At 37.5% G+C, this 26423-nt stretch overlaps 1 protein-coding gene across 2 annotated transcripts in view; it reads right to left on the bottom strand.

Moving 5' to 3' along the window:
- The window catches only part of KCNAB1 (potassium voltage-gated channel subfamily A regulatory beta subunit 1), a 409613-nt gene that overhangs the window by 134658 nt on the left and 248532 nt on the right, over window positions 1-26423 (bottom strand). For both annotated transcript variants that reach the window (XM_051983068.1, XM_051983069.1), the window contains exon 2: window positions 9766-9809. In XM_051983068.1, coding sequence (XP_051839028.1) covers window positions 9766-9809 — 44 coding nt within the window. The remainder of the gene's footprint in view (window positions 1-9765; window positions 9810-26423) is intronic.

Raw genomic sequence — 26423 nt, 5'->3', positions numbered from 1 at the left:
CTATAATTTTGCCAGTTGGCAAACCTACTAATTCTACAACTGACACAACATCTATTACTTAGTAGGTAGGTGTCAGGGACTTGCTGGATGCTCAGTGTGAGATTACTTATGATCGTATTGGATGCAGGATTTGAATTCACTTCTTTCATCCCTTTCCTAATATATATTGTACACATATAAATCAGAGACAGAGTGACAAAGTGGAGTTTTGGAGTTTTGGAGGCAAGGACTCAAATGATACCTATGACAAATATCGGGTAAAAATCCTGGACAATTGCTTGGGTTCTCAGTGCCCCAAGCCTCTCTCTGGATTAAGTCTAGATTAATAGCTGATATGAATTAGGGAGGGAGGGAGGTCCCATGTGGAGAGTTTCCCTACCAATGAAATCAGAGGTTACAAGTTATTTCTATTCCCTACATGATTCCTCCTCTCCAAAAGTGATGACATTGCTGTGAAAACTGCCACCCTCTTTAGATAGTATCTCATCTATAACTTCTGGATGTAAGTAGCAGAGTATTTCTTCTCACTGTCTCCTGCCCACTCTGGGGCAGAATGGCCTACTTTTGGCTGCCATATGGATAAGCAGAAAAAAAGAATGGTAAATAGAAGTTATAAGTGGCAGCAAGAAGGAGATGCCAGGATCAAGGTCAGTAGGTTTCAAAATGGACTCTGATTTGCCTCCCACCTACTGAAAACAGAGGTTTCAAGGTCAGAGAGACGCCAGGATAAAAAAGGGACAGTGTCTCCTTACTAAGACTTCCCTCAGTGTTCTATCCCTGTTCCACAAGTGAAGAGTAGTGACATGGGAAGGGATTTGCTTTGGTGAGCAGTGGGAAGTTCCTGCCAGGACTGGAAATGTCATCAAAAACGATGTCAGGATTTCATTTCTCTTTGGAGCCCAAGTTCATGTCCCATGAAGCAAAGAATAATCAAGTCTCTGGTCCAGAGTTCTCGAGTCTTCTCTTAATAACCATCAACAATTGATATCCGTGTGAGAGATCAGTTGTGGATTGTGGTGTACGGTCTGCACACATTGTCTGATTATAGAAGCAGAGGCCATGGGGGTCTAGGAAAACTGATACATCCATTTTCTAGAAATCCCATGAACGATATACTGTCAGAAAAGTGCCTGAGTTTGGGAGACCAATAACTATAGTTATATAGTATATGTTATATATTGTTTATTATATTGATTATTCTTATGTCAAGAATAAAAGATGATGCTTCTGTGGAGAATGATTTCCCCCAAAGTTTCCTGATGATGTAATATAGAAAATCTAGTAAAAATAAAAGATGTCAGAAGTAAGGGCTCAGGCCCTTTCTAATTAGAAAAATACTCATTAGCGACACCCTTTTTGACTATTGAGTTGGTATGGCCATATAGTAATATGTAAAGGAGGAGAAGAGAAATAAAGTTTCTTACTCATTTGATATTCAGTTAGCAGACTGAAGCGCAGTGACTTTCAGATTGAACATGGGACTCCTAAACCTTGAGCCTTCCTATTAAATAGGATCAAATGAGTGACTAGCACTACTACCTTATAGTTAAATGGATATCTATCTATCTATCTATCTATCTCCAGATATACATTCCCAATAATAGGCAACATTCTCCACTACACCTACATTTTGGTGCCTTATTGAGATGTAGAGATGATCCAGATTTTGGAGGATTAGACAAGAAAACACAAGCTGAAAAACCTTGAATACACAACTGGCAAGCAACTGTATATGTCTGTTGTCCAAAGACTATCCCAGAATTTGGCCACTAGGAAAAAAGATTTTTTAATTACAGTAACTTATGAGGGGACAAAATGGTTTCTGAGGTCCTTTCAACTGAGATTCTTTTTCATTTTAAATTAAAAAAATATTTTTAGCTTATGGAATAAAACAAGCTTTTTCACGATCCAGTCCAACCAAGATTCTATGAAACTGCCTATTAAGAGATGCTGTAATCTTCATGAATAGTGAAAGCACTCACATTGAGGAAATCATAGTACTTTGAAGGGCTTAATTAGTAACTAGTATTAATTAGCATGTAATATGGGTAGAGGGATTAGAAACAGAGGGGAAATTCATACTTTTTCCATTTAGCTTCTTGACAATCTCATTTGAAAGTATCCCATGACATGTCTCTAAACCAGGGGTCCTCAAACTACGGCCCGAGGGCCAAATGTGGCCTCTGAGGACGATTATCCCCCTCACTCAGGGCTATGAAGTTTCTTTATTTAAAGGCCCACAGAACAAAGTTTTTCTTTTTACTATAGTCCGGCCCTCCAACAGTCTGAGGGACAGTGACCTGGCCCCCTTTTTAAAAAGTTTGAGGACCCCTGCTCTAGACTAAAACCTACCTAGAAAAAGTGAATTTGTTTTAGGGTGCTTGGTTCTCTTAATATTACCAAAACATCAAGACTTGTGGATACACTGGATGGACTTAAGACAATCCACTCTTGATGAATATTATGCCGAAAAATGTTATAGTTGTTGATTTTTTCCTGTTTATTTTCTCTCATGGTTTTCCCTTTTGTTCTATTTTTCTCTCCCAACATAAATCATGAAAAAATGTGTATTTAAAAACTTAATACACACTGTTGAAATTTAGAGCATTGGGAGAAAGTATCCAAGAGTGGATGGGGAGAACGATGACCAAGTGAAATATTTAGACTAGTGCTGAAATGAATAGTTAACCTTCAAGATATATATATATTATATATATATGTATATGTATATATATTATCTATATATAGATAATATATATGTGTGTGTGTGTTTGTGTATAGAAATGTATGTGCATGTATGTATATATACATGCACATATAGAGAGAGAGATATGTGTTTTTGAAACTTTTTTTCTTTAAAAATATTTGCTTATTATGTATTCAACTGCTCATATATTTAAGGGTGAATGTAGGTTACTTGCTATATATAAAATGCAAGGAGGAAAATTGGGCACATAATTTTTATTACATCTTTTAAAATATCTTTTTTTGGAAAAAAGTTAATATACAGATATAATCAAAAAGTGAAACAATGAAAAAAGAAAAATGTTATAGCTGAATTCTTTGTGGAAAGAAACCATGCCTTTGAAAAATGTTATCCCTTCAAGTATCTCCTAGGTGCTCAATAAATGCTTTTTGCTTTGCTAATCATGAATAATAAGGACACTATCTTCACACTCCATAATATCAAGGATGGAAATCACCAAAAGTGTTATAAAAATAAATACTGTCACTTAAATGTTTAATGCCTTATGCAGAATTTTAAGTGTAACTTCATCATGTCTACAGAAAAATGAGAAGAACCAGGATTGCATCAGTTTGCTTGACCTTGAAATGCACAGACATTTTCACTGAAAGTCAAGATGTTACTGTAATAACAATGATGGTATTGAGAAGACTGTTTATAACAGATGTCACCAAGTACTCAAACTACAAGGTCTATGGGATGAAAAGCTCTCAAAATATAGAGATTTAGCAAAATTCAGCTTATTTTATCTACTAGCACAAGAGTCTGTAGGATTTTAAATATCTAAAAGTAATGGTTGGATAACAACTTGTTCCAAGACATTTGCTATTTGAACCTCAGAAAATATGATGAAATAATCATAACCACAGTACATTTATATAGTGATTTTAAGTCTGTAAAATAATTATCCCAGTGGCTCCTCAGAACAGCAGCACTATGAGACAGATGTTATAGGTATTATCATATCCATTTTATAGATAAGAAAACTGAGGTTTAGAGAAGTTAAGTCATTTGTCTACAGCTGAATAGTCAGTAGATATAAGACTTAAGTCTTTCCGACTTCAAGTCCAGCACTTACAGCATAGTGGAAAGATCATTGGCGGGAGCAGCTGGGTGATACATAGATACAGCACCAGCCCTGGAGTTGGGAGGGCCTGAGTGCAAGTCGACCTTGGATATTTACCAGCTGTGAGACTCTGGGCAAGTCACTTAAACCCAATTGCTTCCAAAAAGAAAGAAAGATCATTCATTGGCTTTGGAATCAGAAGACCAGAGTTCACAGCTCAGCTCAGGGATTTATTGTCTGTGTGATCTTGGGACCCCTCTGGTCCTTTTAGGGTCAAGTCCATGATCTTATGATTCATATATTACTCAAGGTTTTATAGACCACGTCTCATTTGTTCCTCTTGACAACCCGTGGAGTTTGTGTTTTACTGTTACTGAAACTGAGGCTTAGGAGATTACATGACCTGCCCAAAAAGTGTTTGGGGATGGTTCTCAAATTTAAGTTTGTTTTTTTTAAACTACAAGTCTAACTTGATTTCTATGAGATGATCAAAGATTCGTGTGATAAGGTGGAGCAAAAGCAATGACACCCAAGAGGATGCTTATTGGGCTACTTCCTCAAGATCTCTCCTGCCTCTCTACTCTCTCTTAATCTCTATCTCTTTCTCTCTGTCTATCTCTTTGTCTCTCTGTGACTATGTCTCTCTGTGTGTCTCTGTCTTCTCTCTGTGTCTTTGTGTCTCTGTTGCTTTGTTTCTATGTCTCTGTCTCTGAATCTATACACACACACATATACATATATAATCTGTCTTTCTGTGTGTATTCCTTTGTCTTGTTTCTCTCTGTCTCTTTGTCTCCCTCTCTGCCTTTCTTCTTTTTGTCTCTGTCTCTGTCTTCTCTCTCTGTCTTTGTGTCTCTGTTTATTTCTGTCTCTGTTGCTTTGTGTCTGTATCTCTGTCTCTCTGTCTGTCTCTACATACATATACATACATATATACATACATAACCTCTGTGTTTCTGTGTGTATTTCTCTGTCTTGTTTCTCTCTGTCTCTTTGTCTCTCTCTCTCTTTCTTCTTCCTGTCTCTCTTTCTGTCTGTCTTCTCTTTGTCTCTCTCTGTGTATCTCTTTTCCTGTCTGTCTGTCTGTCTGTCTCTTTCTCTCTTTGCGTGTGTGTGTATCTTTCTGTCTCTGTATTTCTCTGTGTTTTTCTGTCTGTCTCTATCTCTCTGTCCCTTTGTCCCTCTGTCTCTGTCTTTCTCATCTTCTCTCTCATCTGGCCCTATGGCTTAACTGTCATTTCTACAGAGATGATTCCCACTTCTACATAGATGATTCCCACTTCTACATCTGTAGCTCTCATATTTCTTTAGAGTTCAAGAACCATCTAAAGTCTAGTCAATAAACATTGATTAAATGCTTACCATGTGGTAGACATTGTACTAAGCATTTAGAACATAAAGAAAGCAAAAACATAGCCCCTGTTCAAAGAACTTGACATGCCCATGAAGTAATGTGTGAACTAGATAAAAACTAAGATATATAGAACAGGGTTTCTTAAACTTTTCTCACTCATGACCCCTTTGCACTTGAGAAATTTTTACATGACCTTGGGTATATAGGTATATAAAATAGATATACAAATCAAACATTTATTGATAACAAATCATAATTTTATGACCCCACATTCAGTTACAAGATCCCACATGGGGTTGTAAAGTATAATTTAAGAAGTTGAGGGGAAGGCAATAGCAACATAGGGGACTGACAAGGAATGACCTCTGGGAGAAGGGAGGACTTAAACTGAGCTTTGAAGAAAGTCAGGGAAACTGAGCCTGAGGTACCTGCTAATCACCTCCACCTAATTATGCCAGGGACAGCTCCAATTCAATATTGATAGCAGGAATCATGATCTGCCCCAACCCACTTTCCTAATTTTTTCATTTGTATCAAAGACATCACCATCCTTATGCTTCCCAAGATTCACACACTTTGAATTTTCAATTCTTCACTCTTACTCATTCAATATATTCAGTCAATGACCAAGTGTCATTGATTTTCTCCTTCATCTCCTTCATCCTCCCTTTTCTCTCCATATACATAGACACCAATCCCTTCTTCCACGGACAATATTGCGACAGCTTTCTCATTCACCTCTTTTCCATAGTCTATCTGCTCTTCATATTCCACACAGCTACCAAATGAATAGTTTGAAAGTCCACATCTCACCATTAGGCTCCACTCAAAAGATTTCAGCGACCTCCTACGACTTCTAAGATAAAATATTGAAATATCTTTTTTTGTTTGTTTTTATTTTCATCACTTAAGGTCCTTTGCAATCTTCCTCCCACTTATTTTTCAAAACTGATTTCTCAATAATCTCCCTTCCAGCCAAACTGATTTCCTTACTATTCCTGATAATAGTGCATACAATGCCTACAGAATAGTTTGTAGAATATCTTCTATGGAATAGGCCATATAATGCTTCTATATCTTTGCTATCCCTCCTCATTTCTGCTTTTTAGAGTCCAGAGCTTCTTTTAAACCTTATGTGCTATAACATACACAAGAAATTTCCTGCTACTCCCTAGTTCTTAAGGCTCTCATCAAAAAGTTGCATCTATAACCTCTACATATTTTGTCTTTAGTATCTATTTAAACGATCATATATTATAGTAGGTAGATTGCTAGACCTAGAGTTAAGAAAATCTGAATCAAAATTTGGTTGTATGATCCTGAACAAGTCTCTTAACTTATGTTTGCCTTATTTTTTTCTTACCTGTAAAATGGAGAAAATAATGGCACCTACCTGCTGGCGCTATTTTAAATAAATGAGATAATATTCAGAAAGCACTTTGTCAACCTTCAAGTACTATGTAAATGCTTGCTATTGTTATTGCTATTATTATTATTAGTCTATATTATATCCTTCCAGGAGAATGTAACTTCAGGAAAGTAGATATTGCCTTATGGTTGCCTTTTGTATCTCCAAGTCCTTACACATGATATTCCATTAATAAGTGCTGGTAAAATTGAATTTAAATATGGCACCATGAAACCAGTTCATCCCTTGTACTTAAACCTTCTGCAGTCAAGTCATTTTTTGGGAATCCTTTCCCATCCAAAGCCAACACCTATTCCTTCCCTGGAGGAAAGATCTTTTCCTTCTTAGGATCACATGATTCAAGATTGATTGCTATTCTGGGGAGAGGAGAGGTACAAAAAATTGGAACCCAAGTTTTTGTAAAGGTAAGCATTGAAAACTATTTTTGCATATATTTGAAAAAATAAAATACTATTGAGAAAAAAATAAGAAATCATCTGGCAAGGTTTTGCTCTGATGTATCTAATGTTTAGTTGATTCCATGGAACCTTCAATGCCTTGTACAATCCCATAGATACTCACTCAATAATTGTTGGCTCAGTGTTATGCTGACATCAATTAGTTTTCCTGGGCCATTTCTCCCTCCTATTATGTCAGAGTCTCAACATAAATCCTCAAAGGTTTTCAATATTTTATTTTATTAGTTCTTTTCTTCAAGGATGCAGTATGAAATGAATGCTGTGCAGTGAAAGCACACACTTTGAGAGGATAACTAAACAAAGTGGTAGAAAATGGAGTCTGGAGATATGGATTGCAATCAAGATTCTTTTCTACTTACTACCCATATGTCCTTAAATAAATCATTTTCCCATTTTAAGCCTCAGTTTCTTCCTTTGGAAAATTAAGGGTCTCATCTAGGCTTCCTAGTTTCTGTCCATTTCTTGTTAGATGAGGTCCCAAACTCAATGGTTTTATGTCTTTGATTTCTTGTTTCTCAGCCCTAAGAAGGAACTTTCTGCCTGGCTAGATGAAAAGTTGGCAAGAGATAGCACTCTGTCTTTGGCTAGCTGCCAAAGAGAATCGCATTTTGTGCTACAAAATCACATTTAATGCTACATTTGATAAGCTCTCAGCAGGAAATAATCAGATGACCCAGCATATTGTCTATTGTGCATTCTCCATCACTTCTTCTAAATATCTGACAGTTCATTTTTTGCAATGTCTATACACCTGTTCTCCCATTTTCTGACATCAGCAAAATGACCTTTTTGTTTGTGGGGGAAACATCACTATGATTATCTATGCTATTATGAACCTCATGAACCTGAAGGTCTGAGAGAAAACCCTTCAAAAGCAGGTATAGTAAAAATCGTACGCTCTCATCGGCCAATGCTCGTTGGCTCAGTATCCTGTGTTCTGTTTCCCTGAAGAGCTCAGAGAGAGGGAGGGACTTAGACTTTTGGCATTGGGAGCTCTCAGTGAAGGACAGTCCCTCAACCAATATAGGTTGGCACCTTCTAATTTTAAAGAGTTGTTTAGAGAAATGAGAGATTAAATGATTTGTTCAAAGTCACAGCCCAAAGATATTAGATGTAAGACTTGAAGCCAGGGCTCCAAAGAAATCTCCTGGCAACTTTTTTTTTCTTTTTTGGCTTACAAAAGCAACTCAGAAGACAAGTTAAAGAAATAAATTAATTCCAAACTGTCCATCTTTGTCTTTTTGCTCAGAATATAGCCAGAAGGGTGGGTGGACAGATATATTTTCCTCCGAGTGCCATTTGCAATGTTACAGACTTCCCCCACCCTTAGGTTTTGACCATCTCAAAACTCACACCAGAATTTGAGTTCAATCTTCAGTGAAAAGACCTTCAACATAATCAGCTTTGAGCTATTCAATGGAGGCATAATTTGCATATGACATTTCAGTGGAGAATGAATTTCTGATATTTACAGTCAATTGAGGGAAAGTGGCTGATTTTCTTAGCATTATGAGGCTGATTTTTCAATAGTCTTCTTGTACCAATTCTTTTCCCATTGAGAGAAACCACTGTATTTGTTACCATAGTGACTAACAATTTACAAGACTCACAGAGATTCCCATTTTGCATATTTTATATTATTGGTAAATATTTCAGGTGTTTTTCGATAATGAATACATATGTGACAATAAGTGATATGCATGGACTTGTTTATGAAATATGGAGAACCCTACCAATAAATGTATTATAGGGAATATGCAGGGCTGTCTAAGACCTGCTCAGAATAAAGAGAATCATTCAATGATTGATAGGTTAACTCTTGAGAAGGGTTATAAATAATGCAAATATCAAGCTACCTTGGACTTGTCCCAACATCACAGGTGAAAAAAATCTATTCAGTTAGAAGCTACTTCTGAAGCCTCTAGAGGAGTTGAGAATCTTGATTTGATGTCTGAAAAGCCGAGCAAGGAAGTTTCCTCTTGTTTCCTCTAGGCTAGAGATTTATTTATTCTGCTTATCTCTAAGTCACAAAAATATCCTAAGGACTTTAGGTCCCTGGTGGTTCTCAGCATTTGAACAGGACTGCTGTGCTCCTGACTTCAGGGCTAGCCTTATTGACAAACACACCTAAGTGATTGGAAACATCCTTGGAAGATCACTTGGCCAAAACTATGACTCCAGCCCAAATTCTATCATTATAGGCTCACCATTATGCTATTAAACATTACCTTTTCTACTCAGCCTTCTTTCAAAATTCAAACCTGATTAGGAAGAATAATCCCTTTAATTTTTTATCCATTACCATGAATGAATTTGCTAACTAGATTTTAGAGGGAGAAGATACAGAAAAGTGAGACAAGTGGAAAGGGTACATAATGGGGAGGTGAGATCAAGATTAACTCATACCTACTTTACATTCAAGGAGGCAGTTAAGTGAGTCATTGAATAGAATGATGGTCATGGACTCAAGCAAACTCATCTTCCTGAGTTCAAATATGGCTTCAACCATATTTGGCTGTGTAACTCTGGGTAATTTATTTAAGGCTGTTTGCCTCAGTTTCCTTATCTGTAAAATGAACCAGAAAAGGAAAGGCAAACCACTTCTGAATCTTCAGCAAGAAAACTCCAATAGGGATCCTGAAGAGTCAGAAGAACAACATTTAATCCTGTCTAATGCTAATCTCCTTTCTTACCCCCAGAGAATTTACTTACCAAGGCCCAAGCAGGAAACTCTGAGTCCTGATTTCCCAAGATTCCTAGAATAAGAAAAAGGAAATTATATTAAGAATACCAAAATGGAAATGATGTGCATTTTTTTTCATTTAGAAAACTGAAATCCATGAATATTATCATCAAGCTTTAAATATGAATATTCTTCAGAACTGCTGCTGAGATAAGAGTCAGAGGGGGAAAGCATGTGGGCACTCAGGACATTTCTCTCCTCCACAAACTCTCTTGAAGACATGAAAACCCACTTTGAAAAGGAAAGAAAAATCTCTCTCACTGACAGATCAGAACATTATTTCTATCTCCTGGTGAACCCACACAGAGATTCTCCCTCATGTCAAAGCTCAAAAAAGTTGTTTTTCTAGCAAACCTACATTTCAAAACAAAAAAAAAATCTTTTAGAGAAGAGTGGGTCGAGTTTACTTTTTAAAATCAATCAGTAAGTAATTATTAAGTGCCTGTTATTTGCCAGGCACTGTGCTAGGTAGTAAGATAAAGAAAAAAAGTGAAATATTCTCTGCCCTCAAGGAGATTACATTCTATTTTGTGTGTAGGGAGCAGACAAGAAAGAAAAAAGAAAACTAAAGAAAAAACATTAATAAAAATAATAAAATTTAATCCTGTAAGTAATTCTTGGGTGTTGTGTATGTACAGAGGCATTACAAAGCATGAAAGGTAAGACCTCACTGAGACTTGTCTTCAGGAAGCTTATGCTTTAACAATCAGCATGAAATAAATGTGTACAGCTTTTAATGGTGTCTTCTCTGCTCCAGGTACCATTGTGAAGAGGTTCAGGGAATACCAAGGCAATCAAGATAGACCCTACCCTCAAGGAATTCATATTTTATTTTATTTTATTTTTTGCAGTTTATTTTTTTTTAATTTTTTAAATAACTTTTTTTATGGACAGAACCCATGCCAGGATAACTTTTTACAACATTATCCCTTGCACTCTCTTCTGTTCCGATTTTTCCCCTGCCTCTCTCCACCCCCTCCCCCAGATGGCAAGCAGTCCTATACATGTTGAATAGGTTACAGTATATCCTAGATACGGAATTCATATTTTAATGGGATTAGAAGAGATCCTGGATTTAAACTCCCATCTCAAATCTTCCCCCCATCTCTGTCCTCAGTTCCTTCATCTATTAAAATGGGGGAAATACTATTTGTCCCACCAAGAAGACAAAAGGAGAAAAATGTGTCTGAAAATACAAAGTGTTTCAAATCCAATCGCACTCCCTGACTAGCTTTGAAGAAGAGCTGTGAATAAACTACCCCGTAAATGTGTTCACCGTGTTCTCTTAGGTTAAAAAAAATAAAAATGAAAGTGTTCAGTAGTAAAAAGGTGATGTCTCTTTAACAACAGCTTGTGTAAGAAACAGCTCTGTCAGCAGCAGCTTACACACCTGGGAGTCCCCAGCAGGGAGAACTTCCATTGTGTGCCTGAAACCTATTGACCCAGAGAAACTGGGTGGAAACCACAGGAGGGGGATGCAGAACAGAAGATGAAAAAAAAAGGACATACATAAGAAATCTCTTGGTAAGGGAAGAATCATTGCTTTTGGAGTCAGGAAAGCTGACTTCAAATCCCCCTGTACCCTTCCCTCAGTTTCCTCATCTGTTCAAATGAGAGGGATCAGGAGTCCATGGTTCCAATGATGTGGTGCAGTCCTTAGGAATAACCCCAAGGCTACCGGCCTTAGGAAGGATGTATTTCTTCCCTTAGGCTATCTTGCCTTAGTTTACCTTTTATGGACAGGAGGCTAAACCTAAAAGATTCTGGCTGTCAGATAACGGTATGTCGATCAGTGGTGATGGGGCTTCTGAGACTAATGAGCAACAATAAAGAGGTACTTAAAGTTAACACAGGAGCAGAACCAAATTGGGTGCCCACCATGCCCCCAGCTCTGCCCAGAGACCTATGGGTATTACACCTGCACACAAAGTCAGAACCAGACCACTCCTCAGCCCTGCCTCTAAGCCATAATCAATGAAATGAAGCACTTGGTTTCTTTTACTTTCCCCAAAAATTTACCTTCCTGTTCTTGGCTCTTTGCTAATTTCTTTTGGAATTTAGCCCACTTTGATTGGAGTTACAGTTATAATAAACTGGAGATGGATCTGAGCCTGCAAATTCTTTTGATATACTTCATGATGCTGATCTGGAACCCCAACATTTTGGGGGTTCTCCTTGAATTTCTATACCAGGATTCCCTTCCTACTTTAAATCAAACCTATAGCTGAACCCTGTCAATCTACACAGGAGGAATCTGAGGCCAAAAACTGAAATGAGTTAAGAAGTATTGGGTATGGGATTTGAACTCAGATCCTCTGATGCCATAAGCAGTTCTTTTTCTCTGCTTCCTTTCCACAAGTGAATGTCACATGGGACCAATTAAGGCAAAAGTATATATATATATTTTTTTTTTCCCCCACCAGGGTTATCCATGCAGGCTGGCTACATGGTTCTATAAAACCAAATTCTCCTTTAGGCAAAAAGGGAAAGCTGCTGGCTTGGGTAAAACAGCTGGAATTACAAAGCACGATAGAACTGAGGCAGCCAGCTGCTTCTCCTAATCATGCTGTTTACAATTTGAGTTACAATTGCCAGAATTTCAGATTAGGCCCTTTCACTGGATGTGACCGGGTAAGTCTCAGTGTTATATACTTCACACTTAGGGGAGAAATGAAGTTCTAGAGAGAGCAAGACTAGACATTCTAATTGCATTAATGAGAAAATACTAGCTATTATTATTAATATTACTAAAAAGAGTAGCTTTAAAATTTGAAGTGTGATATATATACATATCTGAATAGAATACTTATACATGCAGATTAAATGTACTTTCCTGAATTTCCCATCTTCCCATGAGAAATTGTTCAAGAAAGTATATTATACCTTGTACATTCCAATCTGTCAGTGTCATAAATAGCTGGAGACGGGTGGGAAGGAAGAGCTTCTCACACAGATTTCTCCCACTGAGTTCAAATGGATTAGGTTCAGCTTTAGGGGAGCCTGAACCCAAAGAGAGGGGAAATACAGACATATCTCCTTTTATTGCATGTCACGGATATTGTGTTTGTTTCTTACAAATGGAAGTTTTTTGACAACCAAAGTTTATCTCAACATTTTTTCCCAAGAGCATGTGGGAAAACTCACAGTGTGTTTCTGTGTCAGTTTGTTAACTCTTGCAATATTTTCAACTTTTTCACCATTATTATGTCTGCTACAGTGATCAGTGATCTTTGATCTTATTACTGTCATAGTCTGGGAACATCATCAAGGGCATCCATATAAGACAGCATTAAATAAATAAATAAAATAAATGTATTTTGACTTCTGATTGCTCTCCAGCTTGTTGTTCTGATCTCTCTCCCTGTCTAAGGACCCCCGTATTCTCTGAGACACAACAATATTGAAATTAAGCCAATTAATTACCCTATAATGGCCTCTAAGTGTTCAAGTGAAAGACAGAATCAATCAAGGCATCAAACTTCATTATTGTCTTATTTTAAGAAATTGCCACAGCCATCCCAGCAGCCTTCAGCAACTACCACCCTGATTGGTCTGCATCCATCAACACTGAAGCAAGACCATTATAAAAAGACTGCAACTAGCTGAAGATTCAGGTGGTGATTAGCAAGTATTAGGTTTTTTTGTTTTTGTTTTTAGTAATAAAGTATTTTTAAATGAAGGTATGTACATAGTTTTTTTTAGACACAATATTGTGCACTTTAACAGACTGCAGTAGAGTATAAACATAATTTTTATATCCACTAAGAAACCAAAAAAAATTGTGTATCTCACTTAATTGTGATATTCACTCTATTATGAAAGTCTGGAAGGAACCCACAATATTTTTAAAGTATGCTTGTAGTTTTTTTCTTTTTTCTTTTCTTTTTCTTTTTTTCATTCTTGCTCTTGTCACCTTTATCTCACAGTTTCTGGGAAAATCTATTATATAAAAGCTTAAGAAAGGTTCTTTTCTAGAAACTTCTTAGAAGTTTCCCTAAAAGAGATTAATAGAGTTTCTTTTAGGAAAAAGTACTCGACATTCAAAGTAAATAGCAGGTAGAGGACAGCTATTTATTTCTGATTAACAGAGTTTCTTTTAGGAAAAAGTACTCAACATTCAAAGTAGATATCAGGTATAGGACAGCTATTTATTTCCTTTATTGCAAAAAAAATTGCTCAAAATATGGACTAATTAAACCACACATAAATGTATATATGTCCACAAAGTCACCAGTTGTATCCAATTCTTTCCATTTGAAGAAAGAGCAAGATCCTGCACAGTTTATCCTAATCTACCAGCACTCTGTCCTTGAAGGCACCGGGATTCATTTTTAGAATCTATTCTTGCACTTCAGCTATAAACTGGAAGAAATCCCTGCCCTTGCTCCCCACTAGCTAAAGTCAGGCTGTGCCAAAAAATCATCTTAAAATGACAGGCGTGATGAAGGAGTGCTGATAAAATCTGTCTTGTTGGCGAATTTCTGGAGGCCAAGGTTCTTTCTAAGGTCAAGGTTCAGAAGAAACTATAGCCTCCTGGGTATGGACTGTGGCTTACAAAGCTGAACTTGTTCAAGAGTGAAGGACTTCCTGCCCTTTGCTTTTTCAAGTTCTCTAGCTGTGATTGTTTAAGACTCTTGTCTAGGTTGATGGAGATACACACACACACACACACACACATACACACACACACACACACACAAACTACAAGTTCAAAGGTGCTTCTGGATGTAAAAACACCACCAAAGTTGTATCTAAAACGGTTAGCCACAGGAGCCAATATAACTCTGCTGTTTATAGATATTCCTGCAGAAATCACAGATGCTTTAACGGAGAGCTCAGTCTGGTCTATTAGGATTTAAATTGGCTGTTTCTGGCTGTGTAGATTACCCACATGGCTTAGAAATGTCAACTTTGGAGAGCATTTTCAAGAAGGAAAGCTCCCTTCCTACAAAAATGAACCCCAAACTAGACCTTCTCCCTCCAAAGAACCACATGATGGTAAAAGAGAGATACCCTAGAGGAAAGGTTAACACTGAAAAGGCAGCTTTTAAAATGATGAATCCAGAGAAAGTTAGGAAGACTCATATGAACCGATGCAGAGAGAAATGAGCAGAAGTAGATGAGAGATGGAATAAAGTTTGCAATGCTGCAAAGTGTCAGAACTCCGATGAGTGTAACTCCTAGCTAGGACTTTTGTGAGCTGGCCATAGTTCAGGTTCTGATTTCAGGTTCTCTTACTATCTAGGTAGCTTGTCTGGTTCTCAGTTTTAAACAACTGCCAAAATGTGGGAAATTGGATTAATGTCCTTGAAGGTATATTGTCCAAAAAAGCTAAAATGTTGATTTGATTTGCTCAACTGTACTCTGTTTTTGGAAAGTGATAGTGATGTAAAGAGTATCAGTAATGAATTTAAGAGTTTAAAAGTAGTAGTAGTGGTGGTAGTTCTTTTTTAAAGAGCAAATTTAAAGCATGTATAATATATTCTTGCTCTAATTTCATACGAGTTGGGTGGGAAAGTGGCACAGTAGATAAAACACTGGGCTTGGGATAAGAAAAAGATTCATCTTCCTGAGTCCAAATTCAGCCTCAAACACCAGCTTTGGGATCCTGGGCAAGTCACTTAACCCTGGATGAATCAGTTTCCTCATCTGTAAAATGGAGATGGAAATGGCAAACCACTTTGTTATCTTCCAATAAAACTCCAAATGGGAGCGTGAAGAATCAAACACTGACTGCAAAATGACTTAGCAACAATAATTTCAAGGTAATCAGACACAGTACAATTTGACCTGATTTTTAAAAATCTCTGTGGATAACATAGTTGTTTATCTTTTTCAACTAGGGAAGTATGTCTCTAATCTACTAATATAAGCCTCCTGAGGGCTGGGATAGTTCCCTTTTCTTACTCTTTACTCCTGAATGCTTAAAAAAGTGCTTTGTACCTATGCCTGTTAAATGAGCGAATGAATAGTTTTCAGTTGTTTATCTCTATAAATGACTTCAGAGACCAGCTAGTCCAACCTTTTCTCCCTGAAGCCAGGATCATCACACATGTGGCAAGCCAGAGAGTGGATTTGAAGCCATTTTTCCTGATTATAAACCCAGCTCTCTTTTCATAATTGTATACTATTCTCCTTGGATTCCATCACACCAGAAGATTTTGCGTCAAATTCTGGGTATTTGCATTTTGCAGAAGAGAAGCCCATTTCATTTTCCTTTAAGTTTATTAATCATTTGCCAGCTAGCTAGATTTGATGGCTCTGTTAGACATGTGGGTTTTGACAACCATGAAGGTGACGACAAATGGTGATAAAGTTTTCTTACCAGAGTGCCATTCATCACTGTTAGTATAGTGTGTAATGAGTCATTTGGAAACCACCAGGCACATAAATGATTTACAGAACCACATAAATAATATAAACCTACAAATAGCAGCTCATTTTCATTTCTTCATTAAAATGTATGCATTTCTAAGGAAGAGAATCAGAAAGAAAATAGAACAAGTTCTAAGTTCATCTATGGTTTTTTTCCACTAGGGAAGCAAAATGGCCAGTTTCAAAATAATTCTATTTTTATTTGCTCTCTTAAGGTATATAATCGATGTGCAAATATAATGCTGTGGATTAATTTTTCATTTTTTCAACAAGCACCTATTAAACACCTACTGTGTGTGTGGCACTATCCTAGGTCCTGAAGATACAAGAATGACAGACAAGACAGTCCCTGCTTAGATGGACCTAACAATGAAGTAGAGTGAATAAGATGCATCTGTAACTAATCACAGCATAAATCAGAATATCAGATAAACATAGGGCGCAATGGGAGTACCATGAGAAATTTGGGGAGGGAGGTTTGAGTTACAGTTGTGTTAGAAGGAAGAAGGTGGTGACCATGGAGCACCTTGAGGACAATCAAGAATTTCCATGGGCTAAGATGGAAGTAAAGTCTATTTCAGAACAAGGGGATGACATGTGCAACTGAATGAAAGTGAGAATTTCCCAAAACTCTTTCAGGGAATCCACAAAACTAAAATCTATTTTAAAGTAATACTGAGATTTTAAAAATTTCTAATATATCAAGTACAGATCAATCTATGCTGGTGCACATAATGTGTGTACATGATAGTGTACACATGAGTATGCTGGTAAAGTTTTTAAAACTAGCTCTCCAGAAAAAAGTGACATTATTATGCTTAATCTGGATGTTCACATTCTTATGTCTGGAGAACAACAAAATAATAAATTGAGTCCAAATTTGTGGCTGCTGATTTCTGAAATATGAATGGTCACACTAAGAATTTAACAATCAGCCCATCTATTTGAACTGGCTCCAGTACATTACTAGATATAACCCGTATAAACAAAAGTTCTTTGGAATCCTTCAAAAATGTATAAAAAAGTATACAGGGGTCCTAATATCAAAGAGTTTGAGAATCCCTAGATAGTAGATAGAAAGAAGAATCAAGCCACAATGGTAGACTTGGTAGGTCATCTCAGCAATACAGTGATCCAAGACGATTCTGATAGACTTAGGATGGATATGAATGTGGATCTAATTCACGATTTCACTTTGTTTGCTTTTCTCTCTCATGGTTTTTCCTTTTTGTTCTGATTTTCTTACACAAGAAGACTAATATGGAAATAGATTTAAAATTATTATGTATGTATAATCTATATCAGATTGTTTGATGTCTTGGGGAGGGAGTAGGTAATAAAGGGAGGCAAAACATTTGGAACTCAAATTCTTTCAAAATGAATCTTTCAAAAAATAAATACTATTGAAAAACAAAATACAAAAACAAGTCAAGAAGATCTGGATTCAAGTCCTGATGCCGATTGACTATGTGACCCTGAGCAAGTCTTTAACCTCTCAATACTCTAATTCTTTGAGATTATGCCTTTCTTCAGATTTCTCCATCTCCACCGGCAGAGGAAGATCCTCCTATCCAGTGGCTCCCTCTACCAATGAAATCACAGGATCTTGATGAAAAAGAAATTGCCAGTGTTTCTGGGAGAGATCATGTTAAAACCATTGAGCGGTCACTGTTATCTTACATAGCAATGATTTTGATTCATTTTCTGAGAGCGGCTTCAGGAGGGAGAAAGGAAAATGAGACAGAAGATATAATGATTGTTTTTGCTTTTGGCTTTGAATCTCCAGTGCCTTTTTCCTAGAATTTGAGCAATGCTTCTTAAATTGATTGATTCTCTGCAACTTATTATCCTAGAGAGTTGTCTAGGGAATGGAAGAGTGACTTACCTAGGGTCACTCAATCAATATGTATCAGCTTAAACTTGGGTCTCTCTGACTTTCAGTCAATTTGTCTATCCCCCATAGCAGCCACTAATGTGAGAGAGCTTTTGAAGGAATTGCCAAATCGGGGGAATCATATTTTGTAGGAATTACTTTCCCAGAAACTAGAAAGACTTCTATAAATTGATGCAACATGAAGTGAGTAGAAACAGAACAATTTATATGAGAGGGCTTTCCTCAAAATTGTTTGGGGACTGGGAATGAGGATAGCTTGGGTCCAAAAACTGCCTCAGGAATTTACTGTGATCTTGGCATATCATTTAATCTTTCCTCATCTGTAAAATGAGGGGGTCGCAATTGATTGTTTTAAGGATCTCTCATCTAGTGATCCATTGGAAAAGAGGGAAAGAATGAAGGAGAAAGGTAGCGATGACAAAGAGAAGTTCTGTTTACTTCTTGGTTTTGCCTCTGCTCAGCTTTGTAGGTCAGTCTAAGGGCAAAGAAAGGAATGATGGTGGTGGTTGTTTCCCTGAACATGGCACTCATGAACTTTTGCCGTGTTGTATCCCAAGATGGAGGACACTGAAGGTTTTCTGTTTTTCCCTCCCTATCAGAGAGGCTTCCCGTTGGAAACCTGGCTGCCCAGAGATCAAGTCAAGTTCTCCTGACTCTGAGAATAGCTTTGCAGTGAGAGCCGTTATTAGTCTTCCCTGTAATGAGCCTTGCAGTTTTCAAAGACTAAACAAAAACCTGCAAGTATTGGATGTGGGAGTTTCATGCTCCATAGCTTTCTAATTTTGTTGGCTGTGGGTGAAGTTGCTCTTGCTCTCCAGAGCGTCAAGTCAGCAGCAAGCTGATGGTGACCCGGGGATGAGCGCGGAGATGCTCACAGAACCGACTGCCATCCTACAAGACAGCTGCTTCTCTCTCCACTCTTCTGGCCTACAGGAATAAACAGACTGGCAGCTTGATTTCAGGTCCCTGGAGTTCAAGGGGGAAGAGCACTGAACCTGACTGGGAGTTCCAGTCCTGCTGACTGTTAGCTACGTTACTTTGGGAAAGGCACTTCTCTCTGAGACCGGTTCCCTTCTCTCCCCATCTAAACACTTGGGTGCATCCCTAATCTTCTCAGTGTGGGTTCTGCAGGGGAGCAGGTTGCAGATCATCCATGCTTTTCCATCTCTTTCTGCCTTTTCTGTATCCCACCATGAATTAAATTCTAGCAAATCGACAATGATTGCAATGCTAAACCTGCCTATTATTGGCCAGGCACTGGACTAGGCAATAGTGCCATAAAGACAAAACCTAAACATTAAAGAAACATATTCTCCTAGAGCAAGGTCTTTAACCTGGGCTCCTCAACTTGTATTTTTAAATAATACATTTTAAAAATATTAAAAAATATAGTTTTGATAATAAGTATGTTTGGTAGAATTTCTTTTCTTTGTAATCCTATATATTTTATCTTACATAATTAGGAACATTTTCCCTGAGAATAGTCTTCAGCAGACTGCCAAAAAGAGCCAGGATATAAAAATAGGTGAAGAATCCCTGGTATAAGGACCACTCCATTCAACTTGGCCAGGTCTCTCTGCCTGTGCCTCTGATCTCAGGTCATTCTAATTTCACACCTATCCCCCAGGTACCGCCTCTTCTGCTCAGGTCAGCCCTCACCTCCTGCCCAGTGACATCACTCATTCATAATATTGTTCTTATGAAATCAACTGTCCCTATGTAAAGACCGAGTTAGCACCCTGGATACCTTAGAATCAACCAGAGTCAGGATAAGCAAAAGTCCTTGGTCTTTATTCTTGGTCTTTAGGGGTAGAAGAGAATTGGATGGAAGCAGGATTTCCACGACCTCCTTCTTCCTCGTCTACTACCAAAAGTGACTCTGGCTTGTCTTACTCCACTCCCTAATCCTTCCCACAATTCTCTATATACACCAAAAGATCAAACCAGCACAGAATAATGGGAAGGGCCATTTTTCAAGCATATGCTAATATTGTCCAATCGGTAATTAGCCTTAAGTGCTCCGATGTCCCACCCCAGTGCATCAACTCAGAGTTTCAGCCCTATTATGTTATTTCCCCTAAGGTCAATATGTTTCACTATATTAGACAGGCTAAGTCTATTTGTGTTGCCCAGTTAGGAAATTTTACTTTTGTTCTAGCCATTCTAGGATAGAGGGTGGTAAAAATTTACCTAACCTTATGCTTTTATAGTACAAAAGAAAAGAGAGTTAATACAGACATATTGAGGGTACCCAAAACTCTCAAACTTATACAATTATGAAAATATACATCAGAAGTGTGTATTTTTAAGACGCTAAGATTAAAACTCACTTAACATTCTGTTACAAATTGAATCAAAGCTTTTGTCTCCCTGGGCTCACATGAAAAAACACTAAATCAAATAACTCAAAAAATTGGCTTCTGGCATTTTAAGCTAATTACTACTGAGGTACAACATGGCTATGATGAACTTCTGTGAAATAACTCTATGCCTTTATGAATTAGTGCATCTGAGAAAATTAAAGCAATTAATTCCAGTTGGTTAATGCTACCAGTGGCATTTTGTGAAATGCCGTTGGCTTAATGAACTATCCCCCAAATTTCCGATGATGGCAGTGCTCAATAGAGAAATTAGGAATTGCTCAATGGCAATCCCATTTGGGCAGATTTCAGATAACCCTGTTACCAATCTTCTTGCCTTAATACCTCCATCTTCCACTGATGTCTTTCTCTGACATTGAAGTGACCCTCCCGTTCTCAAAGACTAGACAATTGACCTTGAGCTCTGGCAGGTTCTACTTAATTGGGAAAGGCTTTGAATGGAAGCCTAGTAAAGGAACAACCTAGCTAAGTTTGGAAAGAATCACCAGGAAATAGCTGGATACTTACTTAACTCATGAGGATCATCTAAAGCAATAGTATCCAAACTTTTAAAATTATGTGCCTCTGTCCAATTTTTTATGGGTGGAGATGGGTATGTGGGGGGGTTATTTTCCCAATGGCACCAGCATCAGTGCCATGGCTGGCATTGGGTTATCTGTGTCTTGAGGAACTGATGCTTGACTCAAAAATTAGAAAATTGGGAGCTTGCACAGCTGAAAGAACGGATGAGTATTGGGTTGTAATGGGTGATGGATGGGCACAGTTGTTTTGGACACAAGTTCAGTGCTTGGCTCATATCTCTGCATCCACTTTGGTGACCATTGGACAAGGGCATTAAAGGACTGTCTTCTGGATCCACAGAAGCTTCCAGTCAGTCAGTCAGTCAGAAGTGTTTATTCTTGCCAGACACTGTGATAAGTGTTGGGGATACAAAGAAAGGCAAAAACATGGTCCCCATCCTTAATTAGATCATTCTAATTAGAGAGACCATCTGCAACTTATGTATGTAGAAGATATTTATAGGATCAATGGGAAGTAGGTTCAGAGGGACAGCACTAATAGTACACCTGTCCATAAAATCAGGTACCCTTGAAACTCTCAAGTGTTTTCTCCATCAGCAAAAAAACCCAGTGCAATTAAAAAGACATTATGTTTGCCAAACAGCTGGATGGTTAACTGAATACTTGAATCATCTGGTTGACAACATCTGTATCATTAATAAATTGGCATTTGGAGTTTTCAACATGGAAAATACTCTGGAGACATATGTTGTCTAGGATTAGCTCCTATTTCAGCAAAGAAGTAGATGAAGCTGCCCATCCTGTGATCTTTTTAAACTGCAGACCGTGGCTCAACTGGGCTCCATCATGACCTGGTCAGTCTCTGTTCCCTGAAGTCATCAGAGACTCCTCCGCAGAAATGACCAGAAATGCAAGAATGAGGAGAAATAGGGCAGCTAGGCTGAAACTTAGTCATTCGAACATGACAGGAAGAGAAGAACTCTGTCTGGGACTGTAAGAAACAGGCCCATCCTCCTCCAGCCCCCAGCTTTGCAGCCTCCCCCCTTCCTTGCTGGGAGCTTTCTGCAGCCTTTCCTCTGATTGAGTGGATGACTGGGGAGAGAGCTAGCAACCTGTCACTCATGTTCAGGCCTCATTCTGTCAGCCCTGAGCCAGAAACAGCATGAAGAGAAAACAAGGCAGGCAGAGATTTACAACCCACATTTGAGTTTCACTAGAACCTGTGACATCATGTTCTTTGCCATACTTGATGGGGCTTGATGACAGAGAGCTGGGACTCTGGGAGCTGGTAAATGCTGGGCCCAGCACAGCCCGGATCCACGTAAGGTCACGTAAGTGAAGGGGAAAAAATCCTGGAGGCAGGAACCAGAAAGATTAAAGCAGATCAAGGAAGGGAGACATGAGGAAAGATTTTAAAAATGGGGATGCTTTAGAGAGAGGGGAAAAAGAAGCCAGAGTAGTAGCTCATATTTCAATCCAATCCCTCTAGAACATAATATAGAGCATGGGGGACAATTGTGCTCCATCTTCATTTAAGTCAATGTCACATCATTCTATCTACATTCAGAGCTGAAGAGACCTCAGAAGATATCTGGTCCACTCCCTTTTCTTAAAGATGAGCAATCTTTAGCTGGGAGATGGCAAGTGACTTGCCCTTTATCACCTACTAAGGGAGGGTGCACAGATTTGAAATCATGTCTTCTTAACCTTTTTTCTAATATATTGTACTGTGGAAACAGTCCTAAAATTACTCCAGGAAGCATATGAAATACATTTTAAATATATATATGATACATATAATTATACATAAAGATATAATATATATATATATATCCATCTTATATATCCTTTTCTAAAGATTCCAAAGCTTCCCTTATAAACTTGCTCAAGAGTCTTATAAACTGATTTTATATAATTTGTAAAACCACAATTCTGTAAAAATTTTAAATATATATAGTATGTGTAAATGTACATATATATACTCAAGAAGGAATATATATATATATGTATATATATATATATACACACACACACACATATAAGAGATATGTATTAAATATTTCTTCTTGAATCTCATTCTTGAGATAGGTCCCATGAGTATCACCCCTATTTTACTGAGGATAGCACTGAAGCTTGAGTAATTTAAGTGGCTTGCCCCTGGTCATAGAATTATAGATGTCTGTGGAAAATTCAAACCCCAGTTAAAAACACTTTTCAGTATAACACCATCTCTTAAAAAAAAGCATTGGTTTCTTTGGGGATCAATCTATGGTCCAGGTGTTATTTGTAGCAGACTCTAAGCAACTAAACTGATTATATATACAAGTAGAGTCAGTCTCAGAGTTAGTTATAATTGTAAAGTAGTTGAGTGACAACTCTGGCTTTCTTTTCTCTCTTCTCTTCTCTTTCTTTTTGAAAGTTTTGTCACCTCAGTGAGAGGCGCTCAACATTCTCATGCTGTCCCTTTCTCATCACAATCTACACTATGATCAATGAATTTACTCTATGATATAAATGGTTAACAAATTCAAATACTATTCCTCCCAAGAGAAATGGCATTTCTTTGGGGTTACGAGATTTTAGTCAAAGGAAAAAATTCTAAGGTGGACTCTTTCTGCAAAAGTTTGTCAAATACAATGGTTTTTCCCATAGATATTAGCATCATGCTCTAAACATATGGAGAGTTCAACAAATCCTGGCTGTCATTGACTTATTGACCAAAAGAGAAATATACATCATCCAGATAATTTTGCTCATAGATGTAATAGTCTGTGGAGTTCTTTACAAAATGTGTTTTAAGAAAGAAGGGACTCTCCAACCTTCCACTCTCTCTCCTCCCCCACAAAAAACCTCATGTACTGCCAGAAATTATTAATTTTACTTGGTGATATTTGGGTTAAAGAAGACTTCCTTTTGATATACAAATCCCCTTCAGCAGACTGATTTTACTCATTCTGACATTAGTGGGGATTTGTTTATTTAGAATTGACTTTCCCCTAAGGACTGAGATCTACTATGCTGAGGGAATGGATGCTTTGATGGGATGGTCAGAGGGAAAGGAATAAATAGGAGGAAGTCATCTGGGAAAAGCAAAACTATAGGGAAAGGACAGGCAATAATATCTAAAGGCCCTAAAGATTCCATTTTTGTTGGAGATGGTTATGGTGACTTCAAAGAAGAATGGATATAAAAGATGCAGTATTTTCCTGGCTTTCTGCTGCATAGCTGGAATAGAGCAGCTTCATCTGTTGCTTTCTCCCACAGGGATTGTAAAAACCTGATGCTAGTGGTTTTCATTTTTCTTCTTGCCTATAAAACTACAGTGGGGATAGAATTTATCCTCATTTAGCCAGCCAATTAAGCACTGACCACCAGGTACCCTCAGTGAGGACCACGAACTCCCTGAAATTACTTTGATTAATCACATACACACACATCCATACATGTATGAATATACAAATTTTCATTATATGGTTCCTCCTATGAAAGCTCTTTGAGGATAGGGATGGTTTCACTTTTGGTTGTGTGTTCTGATGACCCAGTACAAGGATACTTAATAAATACTTATGGATAGATTGGATTGTGAATCCCTCATTTTGTAGCACACTAAGTATTATGAAGATGAAGAATTTGTGTCAAAGGTCATATAAATATTAACAGAGAAGACAGGATTCAAACCCTGGTTTTCCCACTCTATGACCAATATTCTTCCCTGCAAATTTTATACCACAACTTTCATAAATGCCTCCCACAGAAGGTGAGCCACAGATTCAGGAATAGCCCCCAAATTCCTGAAGCAGACACTGATTTAATAATTGCTCATGTCCTTCCCTCTCTGTGTACCTAGGCAAAACATTCAGGGAAATCTTAGACTTTCATTCAGTCAATCAACAAGCATTTAGTCAAAGGAAAAAAATTCTAATGTGGACTCTTTCTGCAAAAGTTTGTCAAATACAATGGTTTTCCCATAGATATTAGCATCAGGCTCTAAACATATTGAGAATTCAACAAATCCTGGCTGTCATTGACTTACTGACCAAAGGAGCACTATACGTTATCCAGATAAATAAGAATTGGGAAAATTAAACAACTTTTAAAAAAGGCAACAAGATAGTCCTTTCCCTCAAGAAGTTTACATTCTATTTAGGGAGCATGAAAATAACTGTATTTTTTATTTATTCATCACACTGATAAAGACAATGTTGGTGGGGCTGTAGGAAAGTCGGCACATTAATACAATGATGGTAAAACTGTGGATAGCTACAACCATTCTGGAACACAATTTAAAATTACATGCTAAGTGTTACTAACTTCTTGTCTATAAAACTACAGTGGGAATAGAATTTATTCTGACATTTGACTCAGCTCCACTACGGAAAGAGCTATACTCAAAAGAAATCAAAGAAAGAGGGGACTATCCTATATGTGCAAAAGTATTTATAGCAGCTCTTTGTTGTGGGGATAAACAAGTGGAAATTGTGAGGATGTCCAGTAGTTGGATATTGGCTGAATATAATGTGACAAAAATGTAATGGAATATTAACCAATATGAAATGACAAAATAGATGGTTTCTAAGAGGCATGGAATAATTTGTATGAATTTGAAAATTGCTTTGTCAAGTAAATGGAGAATGGATTGAGATAAATAGAAAAGGATTATTGCAGTAGATCAGGGGACTTGAACAAAAGTGGTGGCTGTAAGGATAGAAGAAGGTGATTTATATGAGATTTATATGGCAAAAGAAAACCTAAGATTGGTCAACAGAGTAGATGTGTGGGGTGAGTGGGAATAGAAAGATCGATAATGATACTGAAGTTATGAGTGTGGAGAAATAAAAAGATGGTGGTACCCTGGACAATACTGAAAAAATTAGTTGGAAGAGCAAGCTTATTTATTTCTTTTCTAGTGAATTTCTTTTTAAAAAACTGTTTATTTTCAAAATATATGCATGGGTAATTTTTCAACATTTACCCTTGCAAAAACTTGTGTTCCAATTTTCCTCCCTATGTTGTACTCCCATCCCATTGATGACAATTAATCCAATATGTTAAACATGATAAAAATGTATGTTAAATCCAAAATATGCAAAAATATTTATGCAATTATCTTGCTGAACAGGAAAAATCAAATCAAAAAAATCAAATCAAATCAAAAAGGGAAAAAAGTAGAAAATAAAATGCAAACAAATAACAATAGTGAAAATCAGTGAAAATGCTATGTTGTGATTCCCCACTCAATTCCCCACAGTCCTTTTTCTGGGTGTAGATGACCTTCATCACAAGATCATTGGAACTGGCCTGAATCATCTTATTGTTGGAAAGAGCCACCTCCATCTGAATTGACCATTATATAATCTTCTTGTTGCTGTGTACAATGATCTCCTGGTCCTGCTCATTTCACTCAACATCAGTTCATGTAAGTCTCTCCAGGCCTCTCTGAAATCATCCTGCTGGTC

This window comes from Antechinus flavipes, chromosome 3 (assembly GCF_016432865.1).
Source record: "Antechinus flavipes isolate AdamAnt ecotype Samford, QLD, Australia chromosome 3, AdamAnt_v2, whole genome shotgun sequence".
Classification (NCBI taxonomy): domain Eukaryota; kingdom Metazoa; phylum Chordata; class Mammalia; order Dasyuromorphia; family Dasyuridae; genus Antechinus; species Antechinus flavipes.
This window is presented reverse-complemented; position numbering and strand designations above follow the sequence as displayed.